Genomic DNA, 15,810 nt, shown 5'->3' on the forward strand with positions numbered 1-15,810 from the left:
CTGCTCCTTGGAGGCAAGGATTCTGAGGCTTCATCTGACATACTTTGGTCATGTTGTAAGGAGAGACCAGTCCTTGGAGAAGGACATGATGGAGGAGGGAGGATGTGAGGGTGGAGGGCAAGCACAGGAGGGGAAGGCCCTCTAAGAGGTGGATTGATTCAGTGACAGGGGTAATTGGGATGAGTATGCTAGAGACAATGAGATTGGCACAGGACTGAACAGAGTTTAGGGCTGTTGTATGTAGGGTCGCTATGAGTCGCAAGTTACTCGATGGCACATAACAACAACAAACAAACTTTGACAGTCTGGGAAAACTGTTGGTAACCCAGTGATGGGTCAGCTAATAGCTGATTCCATCGTGATAGGAATGAGGCAGGAGAGTAACATACCCCTTTTGTCAACCATCCTTGCTCAGCAATAAATCTACTTTAATTAAAGAATGCTATCTTTGAGTTTTCTTTTTTAAAATGTCTTTGACTTTTAACTGTTCATGTACTGGGCAGCAGACCTAATTCTGTTCTAACATAAATTTCTGTTAGCTCTGTATCAATTCAGGGAGCTCTGGTAACCTAGTGGTTCAAACCTGCACTGCAATCCCAAAGGCACAAAGTTCAAATCAACCAGCAGCTCCATGGGAGAAGGACGGGCAATCATTTTAAAAGATGGAGAGTAAAGTCTTAAGTCTGGCAGAAAGGGTGCATTTTTTCAATGAAAAAGAGAAGAGCATCTTCTGTATCAGGCATTTTACACAACCTCAAAGACCTGATTCTGAGGAGAAAATCTACAGGAGAACCTACAGTTGGTAAGTAGAGAAGTTGAAAATTTAGACTTGTCCCTTGTCCATTTGTACCATGAACTGCCAACAGAACAAATAAGTCTGTCCTGGAAAGATTGCTTCATAGAGGTAAGGAGTTTGAAACTCCATCTCGTATTTTGGGCATGTTGGAGAAAAACATCATGCTTGGATGGATAGAGGCCAGTGAAGGATAGAAAGATCTTGAATGAGATGGATTGACACAGTGACTATGGCAATTAGAGCAGGTGTGTCAGAAATGGTGAGCTTGGCTCAGGATATGGCAAGGTTCAGAGCTATTATTCATAGCTTTTCTATGAATTGTAGTAAACTCAATGGCACATAGCAACAACAATTTTATTCATTATTCAGTTGATGAATAAATTCTGTTATGCCTTTGTTTTTATATTCATCCTGCTAAGATGAATAGCAGACTATTTATGAGAAGTCTCAGGCCAATGTAGTCCCAAATGCTTAACCAGCTGTGTATGTCTATAATTTCTAATACAAACAGCTTAATCTATGGCTCCGTTCTTCAATTCCTCTAAGGCCCTTGGATTCAGATTTGCTAGAAAATCTCCCAGAGACTCAGATCCGTCAGAGGAATGACTCACATGGCCTTAGGTGTGTGGACTGGTTTTGGAAAAATTGGTAAGTAATGAGCCAGGATCCTGTAGACTGTCCCTTGTGACACAGCTAGATGGTGACTGTGGGTGATGCAGGCCAGTGGTGTAGACACTGGAAGCTATGTCCCAGGCAAGTGAGTTTTTTATAAGGAAAAGGCATCTAAAAGTTCTGATGAAATTTATATAAGCCTCTAGTAGGATGGGTCTTGTATCCCATCCTAATCCTCTCTCCTATACAATAATTACTTCAGCACAAAATAAATAGCTCTTTAGAAGAGGCCGTGGCACTAGGGACAAGTTGGATCTTGGCAGAAAGCAAAGAGTACCAGAAGAATGTCTATCAGTGTTTCATTAACTATGCAAAGGCATCTCACTTACTGGATCACAATAAATTGTGGCTAACCTTGAAGAAAATGGGAATCTCAGAACACTTGATTGTGCTTATATTAAACCTGTACTTGGATCAAGAAGCAGTCCTCAGAACAGAGCAAGGAAACAATGCATGGTTCAGAAACAGGAAAGGAGTGGGTCAGCAATGCATCTTGTCCCCATACCTTTTCAATCTGTATGCAGAACAGTTCATTTAGGAAGCAGGGCTTTATGAGGAGTAGTGTGGCATCAAGATTGGAGAAAGACAACCTACGATATGCAGATAACACAACCTTGCTTGCTGAAACTGAAGAAGACCTGAAGCATTTGCTACAAAAGGTCAAGAACTGTAGTCTTCAATATGGACTGAAGCTCAACATCAAGAACACAAAGATTCTCACCACTGGGCCAATTGGCAGCACCATGATAGATGGAGAAGAGATTGAAATTGTTAGCAATCACAGCTTTTTGGTTCCACAATCAATGCACTTAACACCAGCAGTCAGGAAATCAAAAGGCGAATTGCACTGGGAAAATCTGCCATCACAGAGCACTCCAGAGTGCTGAAGAACAATGATGTTAGGTCTAGAGACAAAGGTGCACCTAATCCAGACCATGGTCTTTTCAATTACTTGTTATGATTCGGAGAGTTGGACAATGATTAAAGATAGCAGAAGAATAGATGCCTTCAAGTTGTGGTGCTGGAGAAGAGTCTTGAACTTACCATCAACTTCCAAGAAAACAAATAGGTCTGTCTTGGAGAAGGTGAAACCCAGTCTCTCCTTGGAGGCTAAGATTTTAAAGATCCACCCCAATTACTTGGGGCACATGGCCAGAAGAGATCAGTCCTTGGAGAAGGATATCATGCTCAGAAGGGTGAACCAACAGCACAGGAGAGGAAGACCCTGCATGAGATGCAGTGATACAGTACCTGGGGCAAAAGAGGTTGGTGTACCTATTTAGTGAGACTGGCTCAGGACAGAGAAGGGTTCAGAGCTGCTGTACTTAGGGTTGCTATAACAACAATAAAGTACTATGACAGATTTGGAAGCAGGAGTGGCATCCACTTCCTAAACAACATGCCTCCGGAAACCCTATGAACTTTAATAAATGTTAATAGTTGTAGAGTGGTTTCAGGCCTTTTGTTCATAAGGTCACTACGAGTCATGGTCGATTCAAAGGCAATCAACAACAGTCATTGGCTGGACAATACATCTGAATGATAAACCTTAGACACACAGAGCCTTCTTGAATCAATAGCAGTGACCAAGCCAAGGTCCCTAGGTTTGAAGGAGGTTAAGGTCTCAAAAGGAGATAAGCAGCAAGCCAGTAAAGCACAAAAATCAAAGGGATTAGCTAGAGAGTAATAGAAAGAAGTCAAGGAAAACTTCTGAGGAGATGGTACTCAACGTGAGTGCTGGAAGTGGAGAAAAAGCTAGAGGGAGAGCCTCCTAGGCAGTTCTGACAGCATACAAGTTATAGCACGGGAATTGCTAGGACAGTGTAGTCCAAAGGAGCCAGCAGAGTTGAGATAGGCAAGATTTGTCCATCTAATCAAACCTTACTCCCACACCTTTGACCTTTTCTACCTCAGACGAGTTTCATTTTAGTTACAAAAAAATTTGATGAAAGCACCAAAGCTCCTTTCAAACTTTAAGGTTGCATAGTGGGCCTTTGGGACAAGGTGGGGGAGGGGGACAGGGTCGAGGTCAGGGGGGGATGGATTGTATACCAACGAGGAAGTTTATCTTTTGCTTTTCAAAGAGAGGAGCGAACTAGGGGGAGGAGGTAAAGAAAAAAAAATGCAACAATGAATGAATGAAAATCCAAAATCTCTGTAAATGTTCATTAAAATTAATAAAATAAATTTTTCTAAGAAAAGGAAAGTGGAGAGGAGTATGCTGGGAGACAATCATTATACTACATACGCAGTGAGATTATATGCAGGGGAGCCAAGTGTAGTTATCTTGGAAACTAGTGAAAAATTAAGACATAGGCTTTCAAGTTTCTTAACTTAGAACTCAAACTTATTGTCATTATTTGGAACCAACTCATGGGTTTCAGAAGCTGTTAATCTTATGGGAGGAGATTTCCCATTTTTCTCCCAAGCAGTGCACATCTATAGAAATAAATTGGAAATCAGTTTTGTATTATCAAAAATATGGATGCTTATCTTTAAGAATCTCTACATATGGAAAGATGTTCAAGAAATACTGTTGAATTAAGAAAGACAAAACAAGACAGAATGAAAAGAATACTTCTTTTGTGTAAAAAGTTGTTTGTACTTTAAAAAAATTATTTTAGTGAAAGTTTACAGAATGGTTGGATTTTCTTTCATTCATTCATTCATTGTTGCACATTTTCCTCTCTCCCCCTCCCTTCCTCCTCTTCCTCCAGTGCATTTTGCAATACCCTCTTGTTCCAGATTGTTGTCATATGTATAATGTCTAAGTATATATTCCTTTCAGACAGTTCTTCCCCACATCTATTCCAATGCAATGTTCATTATCTATACACCCTCCCCCATTCTCCCCCTTACTTTAATGTCAGTCCTATTTTATAACAGCAGTGTTATTCAGTATTTGTCCTTTTGTGACTGATACAATTTCTAACTTTTGTTCTATGTGAATGTATTGTTGAGTACCGTCAAATCCAAACCAATCCATAGCTGACCCTCCAGTAGGTTTGCAGAAGCAGTTGATTGCACAGGAGGAAATTGCCCATCCTTCTCCTGCAGAGCAGCTGGTAGATTCGAACTGCATGCCTTCAGGATTACAGTGCAATTTCTTACCACTAGGCTAACCAGAGCTCCCAGCATGTGAATGTATTATCTGTTCAAATGTTTAAATGTAAGAACAAAGCAACAACAAAAGAAAAATGAGATCAGATTAAGAGGTCAAATTCATAAACTGGGAGTGAGTGGTGATGGAGAGCCTCCAACCCTGCTCCACAGCCTCACTGCTTTTTCCAACCGCTCACTGTCCAAAGTTTCCTCAGCCACAAAGTCAATGTGACCTCACCAGGACACTAACCACCCAGGCTCCGTTGGCCTTCTGGGCTCCTACATTTCCTGGCAAGCCTCACCATACCTCCCAATACCACGTTCTCTTCCACTCTGACTCTCAAATTACTGCACCCTCATGGAACTTGACAGCCTCTGGTTGTAGTTTATACTGTCTCCCACCAATACGAATTAGGCTCAATATCAAGAAGACAAAGATTCTCACCATTGATTGGGTCAATTGGCAACATCAGGATGGATGGTGAAGAGATTGAGCATATAAACAGCATTAGTTTACTTGGCTCCACAGTCAACACTCTTGGCACCAGCAGCCAGGAAATTAAAAGGCATATTGTGATGGGAAAGTCTGCAGTTGGGCACCTCTCCAGTATACTGAAGAGCAATGGTGTCACTCTGGAAACTAAGGTGTGCCTGATACAGGCCATGGTCTTTGCAATCACTTGCTATGTATCAGAGAGCTGGACAATGACTAGGGAGGACAGAAGAAGAAGAATTGATGGATTTGAGCTGTGGTATTGGAGAAGAGTATTGGATATACTATGGACTGCTAAGAAAATGAACAGATTCATCCAGGAGAGGGTTAAACCAGGCTTCTCTTTGGAGGCAAGGATTCTGAGGCTTCATCTGACATACCTTGGACATGTCACAAGGAGGGACCAGCTCTTGGAGAAGGATGTCATTCTTGGGAGGGTAGAGGGAAAGTTCAGGAGAGGAAGACCCTCTATGAAGTAGATTGATTCAGTGACTGGGGTAAGAGGGTGGGTGTGTTGGAGACAGTGAGATTGGCACAGGATAGATCAGGGCTTAGGGCTGGTGTACGTAGGGTTGCTATGAGTCACAGGCGTCTTGATGACACATAACAACAACAACAAATCTTTTGGGATGTGCAGTTCCCCTTCCCCTCCACAATTTCCTAAGGCCCCCACTTCTGTGACTTAACCTTTAAAGGAATCCTATTCAGAACTCTCCTCAAGACCCATTCTCCTACCCTTGGAGTTGATAGCTTACTTTGATCAAGATCTGCATCTTTACTCAGTGCCACCTTTCTACTCTTTTCCTATTTTGACAGTTGCTGAATAGAAAATGTTTTTCCCTGATAAATTTAATCCCTCCTTTGTCCTCAGCACAGAGGAGCAGGCTGCTTCTCCCTAAAACCTTACAAAGCTGTAGATACAAAGTGCCTCCTTAAAGCAACTCTTGCTTTTCCCTCTACTGGGAATGTTTTCACCTTTCCAACTCAGTTCAAGGAACACATGCTCCATAGAGCCTCAGCTGGCAACTACACCCAAACTGTCCTTTCTCTGAATTCTAATGCATCTTCATTTCACCTCAGATTTCACTACCTTTTCCTTTCTTAGTCTCTCATTGTTTCAACTAGCAAGAAAAATGTAAGCTAAGGTTCATGTGATCCATTAGTCCTTTGCATTAACTGTGATCAGAGATGTAAAAATCAATAGTAGGGAAGTTGAAGTGAAAGAAATATTTCTAGGAATATTTCCTTTAGTGATGTGTGAGAGTCTAAAATCTGAAACATTTGAGTTCTATATGAATAGGACAATCTAAACTTGGAGTCTTAATTCCATTATGAAGTCTTGAGTTGGATTGAGTTGAGTTGCATTTTTAGAAGGTTGCCTTTCTAACACATTTCCTTTAATCATAGTGCTGACTTGAGTCTTACACCTCAAGGACAACATTCGTTTTCCTCTGAAGCCTAGTCTGTGTAAGGTATTTGATCTGTTCCCAAAAGATCTTTGTCATTATAGACAAATAGATGAAAGATGCAATAACTTAGGCCTTTCTCTGTACCTTTTTTTTTAACTTTAACAAATAACTTTATTGAAATATAATTTATGTATTACAAAATTTTTCCTTTTTTAATAGTACAACTTCATGAATAGATCGGTTTAGTCATGTTACACAGTAATTCAACAATTACCATTGACATGTACCATTCTAAGAGAATATCCTCAAATTATTAAATTGTACTCATTTTCACTATCAACAACAGGGTGTGGTGCTTTTTTGACAATACTGGTAAGGATGAGAGAACTGTCAATCTATGGAGTCTCTGGGATCCTGAAAAGTAAAACATGGTCTCTCAATATAGCTTTGCATTTCTTTAAGTGTTGATGAGCTTAGAATACTGTCGTTAAAACTCTTGTGAGCACAATTCCATTCTGATAGATATGGAGTTACCAATAATGACTCAAAACTAAACAATAAAGTAGCTTCTAAACTGTGTGTGTGTAAAACATGAGAAAGTTAGGCTTAGAAAAAAAATTCACAAATGTTAAAGCAACAGAATGAGAATAGAGTCCACAAACTTTTTTTTGGAAGCGCTTACATGGTTAGTAAACCCACTGCCAATGAGTAAATCCTGATCCTCAAATGGATTTCTGCATCTGTAAATATTAATTGAAGAATGCTAATCTTTCACCCAAGATGATTAGGTGGTGCCCTTTTAACCTTCACACAACTTACAAGGTGAGAACTTTGCTTTTTCTTTATCATTTCTGACATGCTTTAAAGTATTTAGTGGGCGTTGGGATTAGTGGATGAATTTAGACAGTACACAAGGTTTGTACTCAACTAGCTTAAAGATTAATGGTTTGGAAAAAAAAAAGATTAATGGTTTGAATTCACCAGGTAGAACTGTAAAAGGAAGTTCTCGTAAACAACCTTAAAAAATTGGCTTTCATAAAAATTCCAGCCACAACAACCTAACCGAACAGTTCTGTTCTGTAATGCACGAGGGTACCATGATTTGGGATTAACATGACAGCAACAAATTTAGGAGGAAGTAATAGAGGAAGATATGAAGAGATGTTCTCCATTCTGTACACATCTAGTCATATGTTTTTGATATAGCTATTATAGATGTAAGAAGAATGCTACCACTTATATGCCTTAAATTACATCTATAGATATGGCTGGCTTAGGGTGCAAAAATGTTCATTGTAATAAAGAAAAAGAACTGGGGGGAGATAACAAATCAGCTCTAGGCTAGATATAAAAGTAGGAGGATATTCTAGAACTTATATGCTTTCCTCTGAAGATGGATTTTTTTAAAGGGGGCACAAAATGCTGTTCTTACAATGTGGATTTTAAAGAGGGCACAAAATGCTGTTTGTATCACTCAAACAAAACTTTTTTTTTTTGAGACAAACAAGTTCCTGTAGGTTAAGATCTTAATGAGTTAGTATGAATTTCTAGGAACAGTTTCCTTTAACATGTCTTGAAGAACTCTAACATTAGTGACTTGGTGCATAATAAGACCTGCTCTCTGCCCAAATGCTATAGAACATAAGAATATGGACTCTTAACAAATAACAAAGCTTAGTGTAGTTTTAAAGCTTTTCTCACAATAACTACACTGAAAAAACTTCAGTGTGAACTCTCTAGCACAAATTAAGAAATGGCTGTTGAATAATGCTTTTACAGCAAATATATCTATGAGGTCATTTAAGTAGACAAGTTTTCCCATGAATTTTAAGACATCGTTTAACAACAAATTTTCTTGCACGAAAGCATTCACGTTTCATCTTCAGAATGAATACTCTGGTGGCCTATAAGGTGTGGTCAATAAACAATATTTTTATATACACAGTGCATGCATAAGACCTCTTCTTTCTTATATGGAATTGTAGGGTGTCTGGCAAAATTTAGCAAGGAAGCTTCTTCTACATTCAGGACACTGATGGGATCCCTCTCCTGCATGAATTTTCTAATGTCCATTAAATTGTAACTTTTGAACAAAACATTTTTCACACTGAGAACATTCGTGAAATTTTTTTCTAGAATTCTTTTCCAACTTTGAGGTCTTCCGTGTTGATGCTCTTAGATTTCTCTCTTAGAGTGGCTCTCATAACCTATGAACTTTAATAAATCTACCTGTAACTTATTTAGAGGGTTTCTCAACTGAACTTCTAACTGTCCACATGCATTTTGTAAAGTGGAATCACAAAAACTATCCCCCTTAAAAGTAAACATAAATAATATATATATTCTTTCGTTTGTTTCCATGTTGAAGAATCATCATTTTGTCCCCCAATCTGAAAATCCATTGTGGAATCAAGCCATTATTCCTTTTTCTTTGGAGTCCTGTACTTCCTCATCTTCTGAATCATCACTTAGTTGTATCTTAAAGTTCACGTCAGGGTTTGACATTGCATATTCGTCTGCGCCATCAAGTAATTGTTCTGAATCATTGAAGTTCATAAATTGCGACTCCACAGTGAAGCGGGAGCTTGCCGACAATGGGAAGTCAAGGTAGTCCACAGAGAAGTCACTGTTGTCCACTGGGTCATCACTATGGTCCACTGGTAAGGCAGTGTCATCCACTGTGAAGTCATCGTGGTCTGCTGAGAAGTCCAGGTCAGAGTTCAGTATTGGATTTTCCATTGCAGCATCAATTATTTGCTTTATATCTTTGCCATGTGGTAAGTCCTCTTGTTCTTCCTTAAGGTCCATTGGGGTGCTCGGGTCAGGGTTTAGCTCTGGATTTTCCGTAATGGAGTCAAGTATTTCTTTTATGTCTTTGTCTTTTAATTCCTCTGGCTCTTTACTGTGGTCTAATATGAAATTCAGCTCTGGGCTTGGTATTGAATATCCTGTCGCAGCATGGGTTGAGTGTTCTCCAACATCCACATAATTCAGGACCTGCGGCCCGGCCTGGACCTGAGGCAGGGCCAGGACCTGAGGCAGGGCCTGGACCTGCGGCAGGGCATGGACCTGCGGCACGGCATGGACCTGAGGCCTGAACAGGACCTGTCACCCAGCCTGGACCTGGGGCCCAGCATAGAACTGGGGCCTTGCCAGGACCTGAGACCCGGCATAGAACTGGGGCCCAGCCTGTGGGATCCATGACTGTGCCATTGCGGCCTGGTGAGAAGGGCCAGGGGCCTGGGAATCAAGTGACTGCAGCTGGGGCTTTGGTGGTAGATGTGCCATTCCCATCCGTGCCAGTTCCTCCAAGAGCATTTCCTCACTATTCACCTGCTGTTGTGGCATGTCAAGTTCTCTCTGTAATTCTTCTACCAGCGCCAGCACCCTTTCCCTATTCTCTGGCTGGCTGAGCCTCACCCAGGTCTCTATCTTGGTGGGCAGGATATTTAGGAAGTGCTCCAGCACGAGCAGCTCCACGATTTCCTCCTTAGAGCGAATGGCTGGCATCAGCCACTGGGAGCAAAGCTCCCAGAGGTTGTTTAAAACCTCACGAGGCCCAGCAGCTTGCTGGTATTGGAACTGCCTGAAGCACTGACGGAAGACTTCACAGTCGGTATCATACTCCTTGAGTGTGGAGCCATGATTCAGGGAAGACTGGATTGCACAACCCAGAGACACAGCCATCGCTCTCTTCCAGAAACTTGGAACTTCTGAGTGACTGAAGAATTATGGAAAGCTGAAGCCCCTCACGCTCTCCTGAACTGAGTCCTCCACCCTGTTCCAAACCTAGCTGCTGAGGGCTGTGGAAAAGCCACCTCAGTGCTCTGGAGGCGATGCTCCAGACCCAGTCACACCAGTGGTCTTAGTAGGACGTGTGCACACCTAGAGCTCACAAGGATGAAAGGCTGTACCTTTTCAATCTATATGCAAAACAGATCATTCAAGAGCCTGTACTTTATGAGAGTAAATTGATTCAGGATTGGATGAAGATGCATCAACAACCTGCACTATGCAGATGACACAACCTTGCTTGTTGAAACTGAAAAAGGATTTGAAGCATTTTCTGCAGAAGGTAAAGATCTGCAGTCTTCAATATAGATTGAAGTGCAACAATTATCAGCATCATTATAGATGGAAAAGAGATTGAGATTGTTAACAATTTCAGCTTGCTCAGATTCACAATCAACACACTTGGCAACAGCAGTCAAGAAATAAAAAAACTGAATTGCATTAGGAAAATATACTCTCCAGAGTGCTGAAGAGAAATTATGTCAGTGTAGAGACTAAGGTGCACCTGATCCTGGCTATAGTCTTTGCATTTACTGTCTATGCATCAGAGAACCGGACAAAGACTAAAGATGACAGAAGAAGAATCGATGCCTTTAAGTTGTGGTGCTGAACATACCATGGAACATACCATGGACTGCCAAGAAAACAAATAGGTCTCTCCTGGAGAGGGTGAAACCAAGCTGCTTCTTGGAGGCAAAGTTTTTGAAGCTCTATCTCACATACTTTGAGCTTGTTGCCAGGAGGGACCAGTCCTTGGAGAAGGACATCGTGCTTGGAAGGGTGGAGGTACAATGCAGGAAAGGAAGACTCTTGATGAGATAGATTGACACAGTGACTAGAGTAATGGGGGTAGGTGCATTAGAGACAGATTGGCTTTAGATAGGGCAAGGTTCAGAACTGTTGTGCATAGGGTTGTTACAAGTTGCAGGTGAATGACAGCACATAACATGTCTTTTTTTTTTTTTTTTAAACAACCTGTCTTAAGGGAGCTCTAGTGGTTAAGGAGTTGTACTTTCAACCCAAAGACGGGTGGTTCAAACCCACCAAAGAAAGATAATCTCTTTTCACAGAAGAAAGATGAGCAGTCTCTTCCCATTCAGTTTATTGCCTCTGAAAACCCACTGGGTCAGAGCTATGAATCAGTGCAGACCTGATGACACCTAGCAACAACAATGTCTTGAGGTATAGTGTTATCTAAAGCTTTATAGTTGTTGTTGTTGTTAGGTGCTATCAAGTCGAATACAACTCATCTTGATTTGAACACTATTCTATCCCAAGCCATCTCCACAATCTCTGACACACTCAAGCCCATTGCTGTAGTCACTGGGTCAGTCCACCTGGTCAAATGTCTTCCTATCCTTCACTATTCCTCCACCATTCCAAATATTATCTCCCTCTATAAGGAATAGCTTCTCCTTACAACATATCCAGTTATGTAAGACAAAGCCTCATCATCCTTGCCTCCAAGGAGCACTCTGGCTGCACTTTGTTCTTCTGGGAGTCTTTGGGATCTTCAGCACTCTTCTCTAATACTACAGCTAAAGGCACTTTTTCTGTCATCCTTTTTCATTGTCCAGCTCTCAGATGCATAGCAAGTGACTAAAAAAACCCATGGCCTGAATCAAGTACACTTTAGACTCCAAACTGACATCATTACATCATTCTCAATGATTCGGAGAAGTACCTGACTTCTAGTATACTTCCCTAGTTCAATATGTCTTCTGATCTCCTGACTACTGATACTAAGGTGTGTTGATTGTGTTGAAATGCAACCTATATAGAAGGCTGTGGTATTTAACCTTTTGCAGTAAGTGCTTCAAGTCCTCACTTTAAGAAGGAATGTTGTGTTATCTGCATAATGAAAGTTATTGATGAGTCTTCCTCCAATCCTGTTGTACATTCTTCTTCACAGAGTCTAGCTTCTTGAATATTTTGCTCGCATGCAGATTGAATAGGTATGAAGAAAGGATATAACCCTGACATACATCTTTCCTAATTTTAAGCCATGCAATGTTCCCTTGCTCTGTTCACACAGCAGCCTCTTGGTCTAGGTATAGGTTTTCCTCAAGCAGAATTAAGTGTTTTGGCATTCACATTCTTCTTAATGTTTGCCATAATTTGTTATGATCCACACAGTCACCTGTATCCTGACTGAGAATTCCACTTTGGAGGCTCAGGTGTGAAGCTATTAGAGTTTGGATTTTGAAAGGTGGATTCTTCTTGTTTTGGTTGAAGGTTAGGTGTGAACTGTTTGATTGCTTTTTAGATTTGCTGGATTTGGCTAACAATGAGCTGCTGACTGGAAGACTCTTGTTTAGAGTTAATCAGGGCCTGGGGCAGGGCTCTGAGTATTGAAAAGTCAGCTAATTAATTGTATTTAGAATGAACATTCTTCTAAATGGTATAGCACTGTCTGTCAATTTGCTCTACTGAGGTAACTTGGGGTTGTTGTGATACTGAACATTGTAACACTAGTGTGTCAAATGCCATAATGGTTACAGTGTTTGGTGGAGCTCCCAGATTAAGACAGGCTTGGAAGCAGGAGTGGCATCCTCTTCTTAAACAACATGCTTCCGGAAACTCTATGAATGTGGAGAAATTACAATAGTTATAGAACAGGATTCAGGTCTTTTGTTCATAGGATCGCTATGCTCAACTCAAATACACTTAAAAACAACAACCACCTCATAAATGCTGAATGAGTTCTTCCCTTTTTATTCTCCAAGTCTAGGTCTTTCCACATTCCTAAATAGTAGTTGACTTTGTCTTTTTTAAGAGCTGCCTTTTAAAATCTTCCCTTCAGCTCTTATTTCAGCATCTCTTCCCTTTGTTATGGCTTCTCAGTGCTTCAATGCAGTTTTCAAGGTCTCTTCTGACATCCGTTTTAGTTTATTCTTTCTCCTCTGTCTTTTTAGTGACTTCTTGCTCTCTTCATTGATGATATATCATTAATCTCATCACCCAACGTATCTAGTGTTTGGTTATTGGTGTTCAATGCTTCTAAGTAGTCGTAAGATGATTTTTAAATTCAGATGAGATAGACTCAAGAACACATGTTAGTTCTCACTGATGGGACAGCATAAACCCCATTTTTTAAAAACAAACAAACAAGAAAAAAACCATTAATCCCAGAAGCAGAAGCAGGTCATAAAAATTCTTAGCTTAGGAAAAGTAAAGCAAATACAAATGGGCTGGGTAAACTCTTATCTGTTCTTGCAAAGTAAAGAATTAACTCGTGTCTACTTGACACAAAAAAATAAAGGCAGGCAAAGTAGCCAGCCCATCAAAAGCCTACCCACATGACTGCTCCCCTGGCCCACCAACCATGCTCCCAATCTGCCTGCCCCAGACAGAAGCACCTGGGAAGGCCTTAAAAACAAGCGCAGAATGACTCGGGCCTTTTTTCTCTCGCCACCTTCCTACTGATGGAGAGAGCCTCCACATGTGGAAAATTATTCTGTAACATAAAGCGCTCTTGTATTTGCATGTGTGAATTATTCCTTTGAGGGACATTTCATGGGCAGAACACTCACAAACTTGTTTTAATTTTCTTCAGCTTCAATTTGAACTTGTGCATGAGTTGATGGTCTGATTCTCAGCACCTGATCTGGTTTTTACTGCTAATATTGAGCTTCTCCAGTGATTTTTATTAACAGACATAGTAAATCTGATTCCTATGAAGTTTATCTGGTAAGATCCATGTTTAAAGTTGCCATTGATGTGTGTTTTTTGTTGTTGTTGTTTATTTTATTATTTTTTGTGTGTACTGTCAAATCAGATCTGACTGGTACAGGAGGAGATTGTTCCTCCTCCAGCAGAGCATCTGGTGGATTCGAACCGTGCACCTCTTGGATTGTAGTGCAGCTTCTTGCCACTAGGCCACCAGAGCTCGCCTGATGAGTTTTTTTAAAAAAGTGTTTGCACACATCCAAAAACTTCTCCAACAGGGTAAAAAGGGAAGCCACAGACTGGGAAAAAGTATTTGGTAATGACTTATCAGATAAGGGACTTATATCCAGAATTTTTAAAATACTTGAGTACCACAAGATAAAGGTAAATAATCCAATAGAAAAATGGGCACAGGATATGAACAGACACTTCACCAAAGAAGACACTGAGATAGCTAACAAGGGCATGAAGAAATGTTCAAGATCCCTAGCTCTAAGAGAGATGTAAATCAAAACAACTATGAGATACCATCTCACCCCAGTAACAATAGCAAAATTCAACAGAGCAGCAAACGGCAAATGCTGGCGAGGTTGTGGAGAATATGGAACCCTTATTCACTGTTGGTGGGAGTGTAGAATGGTGCAATCACTGTGGAAGGTGGTATGGCACTTTCTCAAAGTGTTGCAAATAGAGATAGCATTTGACCCAGTAATTCCACTACTGGGAATATACCCCAAAGGGACCATAACTGCCATCCAAGCAGATATATGCACATCCATGTTTATCGCGGCTTTGTTCACAATAGCAAGGAGTTGGAAACAACTTAAGTGCCCACCAACAAACGAATGGATAGAGAAGCTGTGGTATATTCACACGATGAAATACTATGCAGCATGGAAAAACAAAGAAACTCATGCAATATTATTCTAAATGGGCCACCCTGGAGGACATTATGCTGAGTGAATTATCTCAGTCACAAAAGGACAAATACTGCATGGTGCCACTGTTGTAAAATAGGACTGAACTCAGGTTTGGGGGGAGACTGAGAAAGATGGGTTCAATAATGTATACTACATTGAAACAGATGAGGGAGAAAACTGTTTAAGAGGGATATGTTATTAGGTATTTTTGTCGTGACACGAGTCCAGAGCGAAGGCTGTATAGTGGAGTGGACCTGGATGGAAGGATTGTAAAACAATGAAAGAATTTTTCTTTTACTTTTCTAAGAGGGTAGTATACTATGGGGAGGGTTGGGAGAGGAGAAAAGTGCAACAATGAATGAATGGAAATCCAAAGTCTCTGTAAATTTTCATTGAAAGTAATAATAAATTTTAAAAAGTTTTTGCAATGGATAAATCATTGAACATACAAAATTTTGTCATTTTCTTTGTAGCCTCATTTCTCTCACCAAGTCCGTACTTTTCAGCTACACTTCCTTCTTCATTGCTTCCAACTTTTGCATTCCAATGACCAGTTATCATGCATATGTCATGATTGCATGCTTGATAAATTTTGGACTACAAAATATGATAAATATCTTAAATTTCTTCCTTTTTTGGCTTTTGGTGCTTATATTTGAATAACAGATGTATTAACAGGTCTTCCTTGTTTGTGTATGGGTAATATCCTATCACTCATAACTTTGTACTCAGGATAGAAGTTGTAATTTATTTTTTAACTATGAATGAAACATTCTTATTCTGTTTTTATTTCCAGCATAGTATACCATGAGGGTGGCTTTGGCCACTTTGAAGCAATATTTACGGCAGACTACCAGAAATAGACATGATTTTTTCTTCTATAATTATATTTTATTAATTTTCATAAATATTTACAGAGATTTGGGGTTTCCATTCATTCATTGTTGCACTATTCTC

General features: G+C 40.3%; 1 protein-coding gene across 1 annotated transcript; it reads right to left on the reverse strand.

The window, feature by feature from the left end:
- Positions 1 to 8,268: 8,268 nt before the first annotated feature.
- LOC102859695 (zinc finger protein 449-like) lies at positions 8,269 to 10,159 on the reverse strand. Its single transcript, XM_006902734.1, has 2 exons — positions 9,806 to 10,159; positions 8,269 to 8,352 (listed from the first exon to the last, which is right to left on the reverse strand). Exons 1-2 carry the CDS (start codon positions 10,157 to 10,159, stop codon positions 8,269 to 8,271), a joined length of 438 nt encoding a protein of 145 aa, XP_006902796.1.
- Positions 10,160 to 15,810: the final 5,651 nt, after the last annotated feature.

The sequence above is a fragment of the Elephantulus edwardii genome, unplaced genomic scaffold (genome assembly GCF_000299155.1).
Source record: "Elephantulus edwardii isolate Elephantulus edwardi_28Jun2011 unplaced genomic scaffold, EleEdw1.0 scaffold00443, whole genome shotgun sequence".
Lineage (NCBI taxonomy): Eukaryota > Metazoa > Chordata > Mammalia > Macroscelidea > Macroscelididae > Elephantulus > Elephantulus edwardii.

Excerpts from the sequence above, each read along its gene's own strand:
- LOC102859695 (XM_006902734.1), bottom strand. The coding sequence starts at position 10,159 with ATGGCTGTGTCTCTGGGTTGTGCAATCCAGTCTTCCCTGAATCATGGC. Across the intron at positions 8,353-9,805 it reads TTGACATGCCACAACAGCAG|ATGAAACGTGAATGCTTTCG; the intron begins GTGAATAGTGAG and ends TTCATTCTGAAG.